At 49.3% G+C, this 14,637-nt stretch overlaps 1 protein-coding gene across 2 annotated transcripts in view; it reads left to right on the top strand.

The window, feature by feature from the left end:
• The window catches only part of Ubash3a (ubiquitin associated and SH3 domain containing A), a 28,665-nt gene extending 16,469 nt beyond the window's left edge, over nt 1-12,196 (top strand). Inside the window, exons 7-14 of one of the 2 annotated variants that reach the window (XM_027394395.2) lie at nt 3,061-3,187; nt 5,654-5,753; nt 6,596-6,718; nt 8,372-8,464; nt 10,014-10,158; nt 10,732-10,838; nt 11,723-11,832; nt 12,059-12,196. In XM_027394395.2, coding sequence (XP_027250196.1) covers nt 3,061-3,187; nt 5,654-5,753; nt 6,596-6,718; nt 8,372-8,464; nt 10,014-10,158; nt 10,732-10,838; nt 11,723-11,832; nt 12,059-12,196 — 943 coding nt within the window. The remainder of the gene's footprint in view (nt 1-3,060; nt 3,188-5,653; nt 5,754-6,595; nt 6,719-8,371; nt 8,465-10,013; nt 10,159-10,731; nt 10,839-11,722; nt 11,833-12,058) is intronic. The other variant, XM_027394396.2, reaches the window with a different exon arrangement.
• Nucleotides 12,197-14,637: the final 2,441 nt, after the last annotated feature.

A 14,637-nucleotide genomic window follows, 5' to 3' on the forward strand; every position in this document is an offset into this window, starting at 1 on the left:
GCTCAGTAGGCCTGTCTTTGATGGTGACTGTCAAAGTCATTGCTTGGCATTCATGGCCTTTATATATTCAGAATGATAAGGGACACCACAGCAGGACAAGGCATTATGGACTGACTCCACGCTCCTCTGAGAGTCATCTGTCTGAGCAGGTTCTGCTTGAACCTCTCCTTTAAAATGGCTGTGACTCTGGCCCCAGGTGGTCCTGGGCCATACTCACCCAAAGCCAGCTCAGTAGAGGAGATCCAGACTTAGAGCAGGCCAAGTCGAAATTCACAGACTCCTCATCTCATTCAAGAGCAATTCACTCTTTCCTATCGCTGTGCTGGAAAGTCGGGAGTCAAGCTTACATATGTGTCAGTGGTAAAGCACTTGCCCAATGTGTGAAGCCCGGGTATGATCCCTGACACACAGAGAGAGGATGTGGGGAAATGGCCAGTCCAGCAGACTTGTTTGGTCCATGCCTGAAGGAGGACTGTGGATTGAAGAAAGAAACAGTAGAGTCAGGAGGGCATCCAGTAAATACTGTGATCGGCTTCAAGTTTTTTGCTCCAAGTTCTTACATACCCTAGTCAAAGTGGGGAAGGCCAAAGACTTCCTTACCATGATACAAGGAACAAACAAATGTAATTACCTCCTTAATATCCAAAACATCAAGTAACCACACCCTAAACTAAATATCCTGTTGCTTAGGTAAGAAAGATATCCAGTAGCCACACCTTAGGCCAAACACCCTGTTGTCTAGGCAAGACATATAGTAGCAACACCTTAGGCCAAACATACTGTGATTTAACCTTGAAGGAGCAATAACAAGCTCGAACTCTCTAACCTTAAGTCAAGATGGAGTGGAGCCACTTCTGTGGGCCTCCACAGGGGGGAGGATGATGATGGAGGAGTGGGGGAGGGGAGGGAGAAGAAGAAGGGAGAGAATCCTGGTGTGAAAACCTCCCCATCACCTAGGCTCTGTATCTAGTTCATCAAGAGCTGCTTTTCATGTAGTCACCAAATCTAACTGCTCCTCACGCCCGGAGCACAGACCGCATGGGAACCTGCAGTATCTGGGTTCTGCTCCCCATAGAAGCTCCTCTGTTGTGTCGTCACTGCCTCTGCTCCCCTGCCTCATTCTGCTCCAGCCACACTGGCCTCTGCTGCTCCCCAAACCATCAAGAGATTTGAGGCCTGGCATGTCTGCCTCCTCAGCCTGCCCCTGCATCCCTGCCTTCATCCCCACCCACCTACCTGCTGTGTTAACCACAGCCCTGAGAGGTCTTGTCCCCACCCCCAGATAGCCAGAAGCCTACTCATCCAGGTCACCCCTGCCTTATTGCAGCCCATATACTCCACCTTCTGTAACTCAACTGTGCAATCTGCTTTTCCCCAAACAGTGGGTCAGAGTATAAACGTGGGTGGATGTGGAGAAGTGGTTGACTCCAGCAGTTGACAGGATCATGGGTGCCTTTTCTTTTTCGGTGTGCCGTGACCATTTTCCGTGTCTCCAATAATGGCTAGAATCAAAATGTTCCTTGTCTATAATGTGAAGTTACAGGTTAAGATATCTTTATTCAAGTAACACTGGCCAAGCACAAGCCAGAGTGTGCCCAGAGGCAGCAAGCTAGGGAGGCCAGAGAGAAGGGGCCCCCCACGTGTCTGCTGCCCCTTACGAATTCCCCATGTGTCATCCTGAACCTCCCCTGATCACGCCCCCAAGGGCGTAGCCAGGCATACCTGTAGCGTCTCCTAGGGGCTACAGTGTCTCCCTACACTTGTCCCTAAAGAATCAGAGATTTCTGCTGGGTCAACAGAAAGTGAGAACAAAGATTCTTAGACACAAAGGGTGGTAGGCAGAATTTCTCAAAGAAGAGCCCAGAATGTCTGTCTAAGAACTGCATAAGCAAGTGGCTGTCACCAGGGCTGGGGACTATTTTTGAATCAATTACGGAAACTTTTCCTTGTAGGAAATGGCTTCTGCCCTGGAGAAATCACTCCTCCTCTGCTCCAAGGAGGTCACATGACCATTGCTCTGCCTAGCTCATTCACCCTCCTCTCTCTTGCCACCTGCCTACCGTGTGGGTGCAACACCCTTTCCTGTTTCATATCTTGGGGTTCTCACTCCAGTTTGCTTTGACTCTTCCCTGCCCCACCTATCCCCAGAGCTCTCAAATGCCTGTCTGCCTAGTGACACTTGAACTAATTCACAGTTTCCTGGTTACCTGGCAAGTCGTCAGGTGCCATCAGTACCCACCACCCACAGAATACATTCCCATGCTCCCATAGCTCTTGAGGGTGTCTGGCCACCAGTCTAGTCTCCCAAAGACTTCTACCTGAACAGATGTTAAATCAGAGGATGGTATGTGAGAGATAAACAGATTTGATATTCACCAAAGGCTCAGAACCAGTAAGATGTAGAGATGGGCGTAGGGTACAGTAGGGAGGGATCTGCTAAAGTTTTGATTGGCAGATCTGAAGTCTGCAGGGCAGCCCAGCAGGCAGGGCTCAGGAAAGACTCAGGACTACAGCTTGTGTCTAAAGGTGACCTGGAGACAGAATCCCTCTTCCACGGAGACCTCCATCTATCCTGTCATAAGACGCTCACTCTACCCTACACACATAGGCACTGTCTTATTCAAGGTCTGCTAAAGACCTCACCACTAGTGTCGTCTAAAAGGTACCTTCTTAGCAACATTGAAAGCAGAGCTTGGCACAGTGGCACACATCTGCAGTTCCAGCTACGTGCAAGATTGAGGTAGGATGCTGTCTTGAGCCAAGAGTTCATGGCCAGCCTGGGCCACATGGAGAAACTGCCATCTCTAAAATAACCTAACATTTGAACTATACCTGGGCACGGTGTTGAGGCAGGTCTGGCATGGTGGTGCTGCTAGAGCGATGAGCCAATCGCAGGTTTCACAAGGCATGCCCTAAGCACTCTACATACTTGACATTATTTTTGTGGTCTTGACCGTTACTGCAGAGGTTGAGGTAGATATTCTCAGGAATATCCATGATCAGATACCATGGTGATGACATGTTATGCCTCTATTCACTGCCTCTCCTTGTCCCCCACAGGACATACACATTCAGTCTAGCCATGGACCTGAACTCTAGGAAGGACGGTGAAGCCAGCAGCAGGAGGAATGGGGAATTCCACACTCCATCAGTGTCAAGGAACATTAGCAGCATACAGGCTTTACAGGTAACAGGACCCTAGTTGTTGTTTGTTTTGTTTTGTTTTTTGTTAGTAAACCATGCTTGCTGGTTTAACACCCTTGGTAGACATTAGCTGCTGGAGTTTGGCTTTTCTCCCAAGTGAGGATGAGCCCACACACACACAGGAGCCCCTCGTGAAGAATGATGCACACTGCTAAGGACCTTCAGACTGTTCCCCCAAAGCACAGGTCTCCCCAAGAGCATGGTGGGTACATACCCCTGGCTGGGAAGTACAAAGGACAGCCTGAAAAGGAAGGAATGTTCCAGAGAGGTGCTGCCTCCTGTGACCTGAGGCTGCTGGACACTGTCAGGCAAACAATTAAAACAAAATAAAATATGGCCTTTGTACTTCTACACCATAGTTTTTAATTACCCCTTGAGTCAACCAACTTAGGATGGAAAACATTATAGAAGGCTACATCTCGTCTTAATCAGCTTCTCAGTATTGCAACAAAATACTTAAAATGACCTGCTTCAAAAATTGAACGGTTTGTTTTGGTTTGTTATGGTCTTAGAGTCTTCAGTCCATCATCATTGGGCCCTGTTGCTTTGGGCCTGTGGTGGTACAATTTGCCATGATGGAGGCAGACAGTAGAGGAGACTTGGCTACCAGGCAGAAGCTAGAAAACAAGGAGAGGAAGGGGCTGGGTCCCAGTGACTCTTCAAAGTCACAAGTCTAGTGACCCAACTTCTTCCCACAAGACCTGGCTCCTAAAGGTCCCTGTCTCCATAGTAACATAGGCTGGCAACCAAACAATCCAACATAGCTATTGTTCACATAGCATTAAATGGCATTAGGTGTTTAAGTTGTCTGGAGATGAGTTAGAGTACACAGGGGATGTGTCTATGTTCCAGGAAAATATCATGTCATTTTGTACAAGGGACTTGAGCATCTGTAGATTTGGTACCTGCAGGGGTCTCTGGCCCACCTCAGGTGCACTGAGGCGTGACTGCCCTACTCACTAAGAGCACTTGGGCAGGCAGAGATCGGCTGCTGAAGGAAGGCAATAAGGAAGGCTTTTTACCTGGGTGCTCAGAAGCAAAGCACACACCTGGGCACTATGAGAAAGCTGCCTTGGGTTGTATTCAAACCTGGGTGGTCCTGGAGGGCTCCTCAGAAAAGGATGCACAGCAGGAGACTATAAATAGATTGATATATGATAGAAAGGGAATGACATATCAAGAAAGAAAGAGGGGCAAGCCAGGGAGGGAGGGAAGGTGGTAGGGAAAGAGGGAGAGAAAGAAAGGAGGGAGGGAGGGAGGAAGATAGATAGATAGACAGACAGACAGACAGACAGACAGACAGATAGATAGATAAGTAGATAGATGGTGGGTTTGTAGGTAGATTATTGGAAGGTAATAGGTGAATAGATAGATAATAGATGGTAGATAGTACATGGGTAGATAAGTGATTATGTAATAGTTTACCTTTCTATTGCTGTAATAAAACATTACAACCAAGGCAACTTACAAAAGAAAGTTTATTTGGCTTACAATTTAGTCAGATTTCTCTAGAGAAACAGAACTAATAGAATAAATATCTATGTATTAAAAGGGGAGTTACTAGGGTGGGTCACAGGCTGTGGTCCAGCTAGTCCAACAATGGCTATCTCCCAGTGGAAAGCTCAAGAGTCCAGTAGGTATTCAGTCCAGGAGGCTGGATGTCCAGCAGTCTCGAGCTGGTGCTGGAGTCTCAGAGGATTCCTAGAGAGTTGCTGGTCTTCAGTCCATCATGGTGGGAAGGCGTGGCAGCAAGCAGTGGCATGGTTGTCAAGAACTAGAAGCCGACGGCTCACATCTTCAAATGCAAGCATGAAATATAGAACACAAACTGGGAGTGAGGCAAGGCCCTCATCCCTCTAAGTCCAATGATGTACTTCCTCCAACAAGGGCGCACTTATTAAACCCTCCCCCAAACAGCACTACCAACTGGGGACCAAGTGCCCCCCTATAGGCTTATACAACCACCAAAGGTAGGTAGGTAGGTGGATGGATAGATAGATAGATAGATAGATAGATAGATAGATAGATAGATAGATAGATTTAGAACATGGATAGATAGATGATAAAATAGATGCATAGAAAGATATATAGATACATATATGAAAGAAAGGAAGGAAGTCAGACAAATAATACAAATTTAGACAGTCTGACAGGTGGGAATATATATTTGGAAGATAGATACATATATACTTGGAAGAGACAAACAAGTTAGTTGAAATGTACATGTTTGTGATGGGATAAGTCCTCTTTTCATCTGTTATGATGTCATGGTGCCCAGAAAATTAAGGAAAAATGGAAGTAATCCCCCAGCCTCATCCCTGTGAAGACTAGCAGCCTGACCCCAGTTGCTGAACAACTTGGGAGAGGCTCTGTCTCTAGGCAATGACTTGTGGATACTGTAGAGTGAGTCTGATTAATAACCCTGTGTCCCATTTTGCTCCCACCCCAGGCTACCATCATGAGGAGAGGCGTGTTGGTAGTACGCCATGGGGAGAGAGTGGACCAGGTCTTTGGGAAGTCTTGGCTACAGCAGTGCACTACCACCGATGGTAAGTTGAGTCCAAATGACTCTAGGCAGACTGTCTCTGTGTCTTTGAGGGACCCTGGGTCCCAACAGTACTGTCCTTTTGAGCAACCATGATATACCCACTGCTGGGAGATGCCAGTGCCCCAAGGCTTTGGTGTCACTTGTGTGGATATGAAAACACACACACACACACACACACACACACACACACACACACACACACACACGCTGGTCACATATCTGAGCCAGGCCCTTGGCATCAGTTCAGTGACTTGTAACAATTCTGGTTTCCCCTTTTCTCTGATGAGAGAGGTTAAACCACTTGTTTCCGGTCCCACAGCTAAGGGTTAAGGGTTAGAATTTCTAACACATCGACAGATCTTAGAGCTCAATGTCAAACTCAAGGTTGTCATGCAGCCCCTGTTGTCTGGTCCTACATTTAAGCACCTGACTGATGAGTTCCCAAGCTAAGGTACTTCCAGCCAAGTATGTACTGTCCCTGTAGCAGCAATACACATGAAAGGCTTCACACCCTACCCACCTACTGATACCCACTCAGAAGCCTATCCTGGAGAGACACACTTCCTCTCCCTTGTGTGAGTGATGAGGGCTGAGAAGATGAAGTGGGCTCCTAGTCCCTGGGGCTCTAGCCCATGTGCTTTTCATCTGAGAACATGTTACAGGCCTGCAAAGCAATATCTGCTCCATGAATTGAGTCCATATCACAGAGAACATTCTAGAAAAGACAACACTGTCAAGGACTTAGACAATAATCTTCCTGTGTGGATCTTGGTTATGGGGTCTTGAGGGACAAATGGAACTGACTCAATGATCCCAGATGTCTGCTACTTGTTTCTACCTTAGGAAAATACTACAGGCCAGACCTAAACTTCCCCCACAGCCTGCCCAAGAGGAGCAATGGCATCAAAGACTTTGAAAACGATCCGCCCTTATCATCCTGTGGAATTTTCCAGGCCAGACTTGCTGGTATGTTTAAAAGTGTTCCCAGCGAAGAGTTACAGTGACAATAATGATCATAGCTGTGCACACTGAGCCCCTGCCATGCATCCTTTGACATTGGTACTGGCATCTTCCATAATCTGCCCATACAGAGGCACAGAGATTGTCTTAGAGTTACTGTTCTATTGTTATGAAGAGATGTGACCAAGGCAACTTATAAAAGGAAGCATTTAATTGAGGGCTGGCTTGCAGTTTCAGAAGGTTAGCTCTTGAGCATCATGGCAGGGTGCATGCCAGCAGGCAGTCAGGCATGGCACTGGAGCAAAAGCTGAGAGCTTATATCTGATCCACAGGCAGGGGGCAGAGGGAGCCTGGGCTTGACATGAACTTTTGGAACCTCAAAGCATACTCCCAGTGACACACCTCCTCCAACAAGGCCATGCCTCCTAGTCATTCCCAAACAGTTCCAATAACTGGGGACCAGATATTCAAATATATGAGCCTGTTTGAGGGCGGGGGCGTTCTCATTCAAATCACCACAGAGATGTTAGATGACTTACCCAGGGTCACACAGCTAGTGACCAAAAGTAGAGCAGTCTGATCTAGTAACAGATGGTTGGTGATGCAAGCAAGGGAATGTAGAAGGGGCGGGGCACTGTAGGGAGAGGAAAAATCAATAAACACTGTATGCACCAAGAGTGTCACTTACAAAATTAAAGCTGGGCTGGAGAGGTGGCTCAGTCGGCCAAGTGTTTACTATGCAAACAAAAGCTTGATCCTCAGCCGGGCGTTGGTGGTGCATGCCTTTAATCCCAGCACTCGGGAGGCAGAGGCAAGCAGATCTCTGTGAGTTTGAGGCCAGCCTGGCCTCCAGAGCGAGTGCCAGGATAGGCTCCAAAGCTACACAGAGAAACCCTGTCTCCTCAGAACCTATCTGGGAAAACTGGCTGTGACAACCCCCAAGCTTCCTGGCCTTCATGTCAGGTCACTCTTGTGCCATGGAGTTTCCTTTGCCACCAACTGGGCTTCTGGTGTTACTAAGATAACACAGTTGGATTGCAGCTTGCCATTCTGTAAGCCATGGCTGGCCTTGAAGTGACCAACTAAATGACCATGGAGGTGTAGAGCAATACCCATGATAAGCCTTCAGTGCGGATTTGACTTGAGAAGGAACATGGTGGGTTCTCAGGACAAGGTGGGCTCTTAGACCACAGTGTCATTTTTATCTGGAGCCCAGGCCTCCTTCCAGACTCATCCAGGCTATAAGCAGAACTCAGGTCCTCAGGGATGAAAAACTGGGGCCTTCCCAGGCTGCCATTGGCCACTCTCTGCTTCTGAGGCCAAGAACATGCCTTGTAACATGGGCCCCTCCATCTTTCAACACAGCCCAGGAATATGGGGACATGTCATGGTTTCCTTTCATTCATGCTTTGTGGCCAGCTGGGAGGAACCTCCACTACCTACAGGCTCACTGGCCCCAGGCCACCTCCCTCCACCTTACAATATAATGTAGTCCCAAGACGAATTGCTGGTCACAGTTGCAGTTTCTACACTAACCTGGTGGGGGAATCCCACAGGTGTGTACAGCAGTGGGTAGGAACCTCATACAACCCTGCCACCAAGGCAAGCCCTCACCCTGAGCTGATGCATGAAGGGTGTTTCCTACCTGTCATTTTCCAGGAGAGGCTCTGCTGGACAGTGGCATCAGAGTCACCGCCGTCTTTGTGTCTCCAGCCCTGCGCTGTGTGCAGACAGCCAAACACATCCTGGAAGGTGGGTGAGAAGCTCAGCAGCCCTTACCTTTTGCCTTGATCTTGAGGCCACTCTCCATGGGGTGCACAGAGGGGTGGGGTGAATGAGATGATGGGCAGGGAATGGCCACATCTAAGCCAAAAGGCAGTTAGAAACTGCCTTCTAGGAGCTGCTGGAAGAAATGAGCCACTAACATCCCATAACTACTAGGGTTGTAGGACCTATGGGAACTGGTGTCACGTCTGTCGTCATACTTTGTCCCTGTGGTTCCTTTCTGCCAGGTATCTCAGTACTTAGCAAGGAGCATTCACAAGCCTGGAGAGCTGGGGCTGTGGACCCTTCTAGATCCAACATGCATGACATCCCAGAGCAGGGTGGGTGCTTGAAGGGAGCTGTCCTGCATTACCTGGCTGTCAGGAAGCCATTAGTGGATCCTCTCAGCTATGCAAGATGATATAGCCATGTGGGCAGCTGGTGGTCACACGGATTCTGCCCATACTTAGGGGGTCATGGAAATCCCCTTTGTCCTGTCAAAGGTCAGCAGTTAGGAGGCAGGGGCCCTGCCCCCATCTGAACCCCTCTCAATTATACTTTCATCCCATTCACAGCCTTACTTGATGAGTCAAGATATACAATTCCTTGAGCTGTAAGGAATCAGAATGGTCCAGATGTTTCTCTCCAACTCTTTACCTCCTATCCTATTAGGACTGCCTGTCACTATCACCATATCATTTTATCAAGGATGAGGCTGTGCCATGGGTTGAGTGAGCTGTACTTGAAGTTAGAGTGACACCCTAGGGTGGGCCTGCTGAGTATGGTGTCCCCCTAACAAGGCAGCGTTGTCCCCCCTGGTGGGCAGCATGATGTCAATCCTTGGATTTCTGCAGCTGCCTGGTGGTTTGGGTCTCAAGAGACAGCAGTCTGTGGTTAAATCCCAAGATAGCGTTTGTCAGGGAAGAGTTCCATTTGTGAAGGGTTTCCCTGGACTCATGTATAGGTTGGTGTCCTAGTTTGCTTTTCCATTACTGACCAAAACCAACTGGGGAAGGAAGAGTCATATTTGACTTACACTTTCATATCAATGTCCGTCAGTCAGAGAGGTGTGGTAGGAACTTGAAGTAGAACCTGGGGGCAGGAGCTGAGGCCATGAAGGAGCAATGCTTACTCCTGGCTTGCCCCCCGCCACTTGCCCGAGGCTTGCTCAGTCTGCTTTCTTATAGCTCCCAGGGCCACCTGTGCAAGCATGGCACCACCCACGGTGCCTTTGGCCCTCCCACACCAGTAATTAATCAAGGACATGAGTATAATGGTGCACGCCTTTAGTCTCAGCACTCTGGATACAGAGGCAGGCAAATCTCTGTAAGTTCAGGGACTCTGCACAGTGAGTTGCAGGACAGCTAGTGACCTGCCTACAGGCAAGTCTAACAGAGGCACTTTCTCAACTGAGGTTCCCTCTACCCAGATGTCCACCTTGTGTCGAGTTGACAAAAAAACGCTAACTAGCATAGGGGATGTAGCTAGGAAGAAACTTCTTTAGGTAGCATTCATGCTTGCTTCCCACTGACCCCAGAACTCAAACTGGAGAAGAAGCTGAAGATACGAGTTGAGCCTGGAGTCTTTGAATGGATGAAGTGGGAAGCCGGCAAGGCCACTCCAACCTTCCTGACCTTGGAGGAGCTGAAGGAGGCAAACTTCAATGTTGACCCCGATTACAGGTAGGCACCTTGCGATTCTCTACTATGGAGGGGTCTCTGGTTCTTGTCTAAGAACATCTAGTCAGGGAGGTAAACTGAGCTGTGGATATAGCACGAGCAGGAGGGAGGCAATGGGAAATGGCTTGAGGGTTGTGGTCTTGCTCAGCCAAACCGACAAGACTCCTGGTGAAGGCAGCTACAGCTACACACATCACCTAGAGACGATGGAGGCTGGGGAACCTGACCACACATGGGAGAGGGGATGCTCCTGCTAAAACTGGCCCTGAAAGGATGCACATAGATGGACCTCATCCAGAAAATGGTCCTTATGAAGGGGCATGCCTTTGTCCTTCCCTGGGTGGCAACTGAGATGTACAGCTTTCCTGTTGCTCAGTCAGCATCCGTGCTGGGGGTACCATAGCCCTCTGCTGGTGTGGAGCACATCCAGGAGTCCCTGCTGGCCGTGAATCCATGAGCCTTGCCTGGCAAGACATCTGAGGATCATGGTGCTTCTCAGATGCTCCAGTACACACACTCTTGGTCACCAGAAAGACTCTAGGACAGCAGTCATGTCTCTCTCCATCCTTCTTCCAGACCTGCGTTCCCCCGCTGCTCCCTCATGCCAGCCGAGAGTTATGACCAGTACGTGGAAAGGTGCGCCGTGAGCATGGGGCAGATCATCACCACATGCCCACAGGACAGTGAGTGTCCCCCAGATTTGAGGAGGAACAGCCTCAGGTTTCTCTCTGATGGGATTGGCTGATTCTGAACTGTTAATGTTCCCTCCTCCCCACCCCCACACTTTGGCCAAGACGTTATCTCATCTCCACCATGGCAGGGAATGGATGCATCACACACACACACACACACACACACACACACACACACGTATCCCAGGCCTGCGCGCCCTGGTGCTGATCACTGATGGGCCCTGAAGACATCAGAGTCTTCACAAACTATTCTTGTCCAAAAGACTAGAGTTAATTTGAACCAAACAAGAGAAACTCAGAATGACAGAAAGATGGGGCAGCCAATGTCTAAGGAAAGTGAGGCTGACCCATAACCACCAACCATGCTCCCAAACCCTCCCAGCTCTCCCAGCCTCCTCTTGCCCAGCACAAAGCTCACACAGAGGTGCTGGATCCCATACCACTCTCCAGCTGTCTGGAGCCCATCACATCACCTGAGGAGGCTCCCTGAGCCCACGGACACTACAAACCCTTATCTAAAGTAGGCACCATCTCAGGCTCACAGTGATAAGCCAGCTAAAGTGATTGGATCGGGTCTAGGTGACAGCCATCACACACCCCACCTGTGGTTGACAGAACCTAGGCAGCCAGCCACAAGAGGATAGTGGCTCAGATCACCCTTATGCCATCCTCGAAGTTGGCACACAGATGCTGTAGCCTAACCGCAGGCCCCAGGTGGGAAGTGATGCATTCCGAATCATGAACAAATGTCTGGATCTTCCCATGCCACCACCTGACAGGGGCATGGTAGCTGGGCCTTCAAGACTTTGAGGAGACCCTCTATCTTGCAAAATGCTCTGTGTGCCTGCTCTGACCTTGGGGTATTTTGTCTACAGTGGGCATCACCCTCATCGTGAGCCACAGCTCAGCGCTCGACTCCTGTACTAGGCCACTCCTCAGGCTCCCACCCAGGGAATGTGGTGATTTTGCCCAACTGGTAAGAAAGGTATGTGTCCCTGTTATTCCTCTTTTACCCCAGAGGAAAGCAGATGCAGGGTCATCCCAGGTGGAAGTAACATGGTAGAGGTTGGCATTGGTTCCATGGTGCCCTGGCAGCCTGGGACCATCTGGTCCCCTCCATTATGTAGAAGCGTTGTCGGTAGGCTTATGAAGTACTCCAATGTTGATTGACATGTGACAGAGTACTGTAAACATTCTAAACCCTCTTCCAGATCCCATCTCTGGGAATGTGCTTCTGTGAAGAAAACAAAGAGGAGGGGAAGTGGGAGCTGGTGAACCCGCCAGTGAAGACGCTCACACATGGGGCCAACTCTGCCTTTAACTGGAAGAACTGGATCTCGAGCAACTGAGCCCAACCTCGGCTTGTCAGCAAGAAGTGACTGCCCCGTGCCAAGGCATGAGGGGCTGTGAATATGAATACAAAGGCATCCTAGCCCCTCTCGGCCATGACTTGGAGAAGCATAAAATACACTTGACATTCAGGGTACTGCCACAGCTCATGCCTTCGTCACTGTGGGTCTGCTGCCCTGCCAGCCTGACTGTGGAAGCCAGAGCAGAGGTCTGGATTAGGACACCACGTTGCAACATGTGTGCGGGACTGGAGAGAACGGAGGAACTGCCTCACTTCCAGGAACTAAAGACCCCCCCACCCCCACCCTGGAAGATGCCACCCTCCTATTTTGTATGAAGAAGGAACCCTCCTTCCTTCTATAGCAATCCCTCGTTAGTCAGGGCCACACCAGCTGAAAGAGGAACAGTAGTCAATAAAAGAAACAGCTCGCCAGATGAAAACCAGGTCAGCTGCTGCCACCTGCACTAGTGTATTGGCTCTGTGCTGCTTCGGGGACGCGTTGCCGAAAACATAGTGGCAACTGAAGCAACACAAAATTCCTAATGCACACGGACTGGTGTGTGGTTCTGGACATCAGCGTGGGCTGTGTTCTGCCACAGATCCTAGAAGACCCCTGCCCGGCCATTTCCAGAATCAAGAGGCATTTCTACTTCCTGCCATCATATTTATGCTGTCCTATTGCGATCGATCATTTTGAGGAGGTTCTGAGGCATGGTCACACAGCCCCTGCCCCAAGCCTCCTGCCTCCTCCTCGAAGAGACCCTACGACAAATTGTTCTCAGTGACCAGGAATCTTCTCCCGTCTCAAGATTCTGACAACCGTGCCTGCAATGTCCTTGAGCCACGGAGTCACATGTTCATGGTCCCAGAATTAGGATGTCTTTGAAGTTATTTTTCAGCCTGCCTCAGCCTCTGTCCTTCAAGCACATCATGGCTATTGTACACGGGTTTAGACATAAAGATCTGAACCCTATACTCACACTTTGTGTGGTCATTTTTGGCTTCTGCTTTATTCTCAACAAACAGGGCCCTTGGCTTCACCAGCACTGGGGGGGGGGTCCTTGGCTTGGGAAATCTTGGTCCAACTGTAAGTGAGATTCTGTGTAGTGTCTTTCCACCTCACACTACAGAGGCCACCTCATCCCCAAAGCCCATGCACAAGTGTCCTACACTGCAGCCATCCCCACACCATGATCATTTTTTAAAAGGGTCTTTCTTTTTATCACCCTGTTGCAACATTGTCATTACTTTTCACTGTTGGGCTGTGGTCTGTGGTTGAAGACAGGGAGGATCTGGAAGGGGGGTTCAGGGAGGGAGAAAGGGAGAGAATAGGGAGGAGACGTCCTAGGGCTCTTTTCCTTCCTCTCCAGGGCTGGTCCTTGATGTTTCTGAGCTCATCTGACCCCTGCTGGCAACATCTGGGAAGGACACCTTCCCCTGGGCACTGCCTGGGCCCACCTTTCAATCCATAGTCTTTTGACTTTTTCATTTCAGAGCCAATTTGAGGTTTTTTTGTTAAATAGGATTCCTAAAGCATGTGTCATGGACATAGCTATGTTCTTTCCTCCAGAGTTCAACCAGTAGACAGTTCTGTAGGGTTCAGAGGTGCAAACAAAGAAAATGACCCCATCAGTGGGCAGCTCAAAAGCTCCAGGCGCTCCCCTACCCCACCCCAACCCCCAGTTCCTGGGAAAGGCTGGGGGGTAACTTGGGGGCTGGGCCACCTGAAGAGCTGCACAGTCTCACTGCTGAAGGCTGAATCAGTCCTTCAATCACACAGAAGTCCTGATCCTACTTCAGTGTAAGACGGCATCTGGAGACAGGATCTTTAGAAAAGAAAAAAAAAAGTGTGTGTGTGTGTGTGTGTGAGAGAGAGAGAGAGAGAGAGAGAGAGAGAGAGAGAGAGAGAGAGAGAGAGAGAGAGAGAGAATTATGTGTAAGCATTTACAGGCTACAGGGAATGTGTGGGTGTCAGAGGCAACTTTGTGGAGTTGGTTCTCTTCAGCCAGCTTTATATAGTGCCTTGGCTATATTTCTATTGCTCTTGACAAAACACTATGATCAAGGCAATTTAGAAAGCACTGGATTGGACTTGCAGTTTCAGAGAGTTTTATGGCAGAGGCAAAGGTGTTATATCGGGGATAGCTGAGAGAGATCACAGCTCAATCCATAAGCGTGAATCAGAGAGTGTGCACACTGGGAATGGCACGAGGCTATTGAGAGCTCACCCTCCTCCAACCGCCTAGTCCTTCCCAAGTAGTCCTTCCCAACTGCAGACCAAGCGTTCAAACATGTGAGCCTATGGGGCCATTCTCATTCAGACCAGGACACATGGGCTCTGGAGATTGAAGTCAGATGGCCAGCCTTGAGCAGCAAGCATCTTTACCTCCTGAGCCATTTGCTGACCTGGAGACAGAATCTTGAAAGAGGCACCTGAGG

The sequence above is a fragment of the Cricetulus griseus genome (genome assembly GCF_003668045.3).
Source record: "Cricetulus griseus strain 17A/GY chromosome 1 unlocalized genomic scaffold, alternate assembly CriGri-PICRH-1.0 chr1_0, whole genome shotgun sequence".
Lineage (NCBI taxonomy): Eukaryota > Metazoa > Chordata > Mammalia > Rodentia > Cricetidae > Cricetulus > Cricetulus griseus.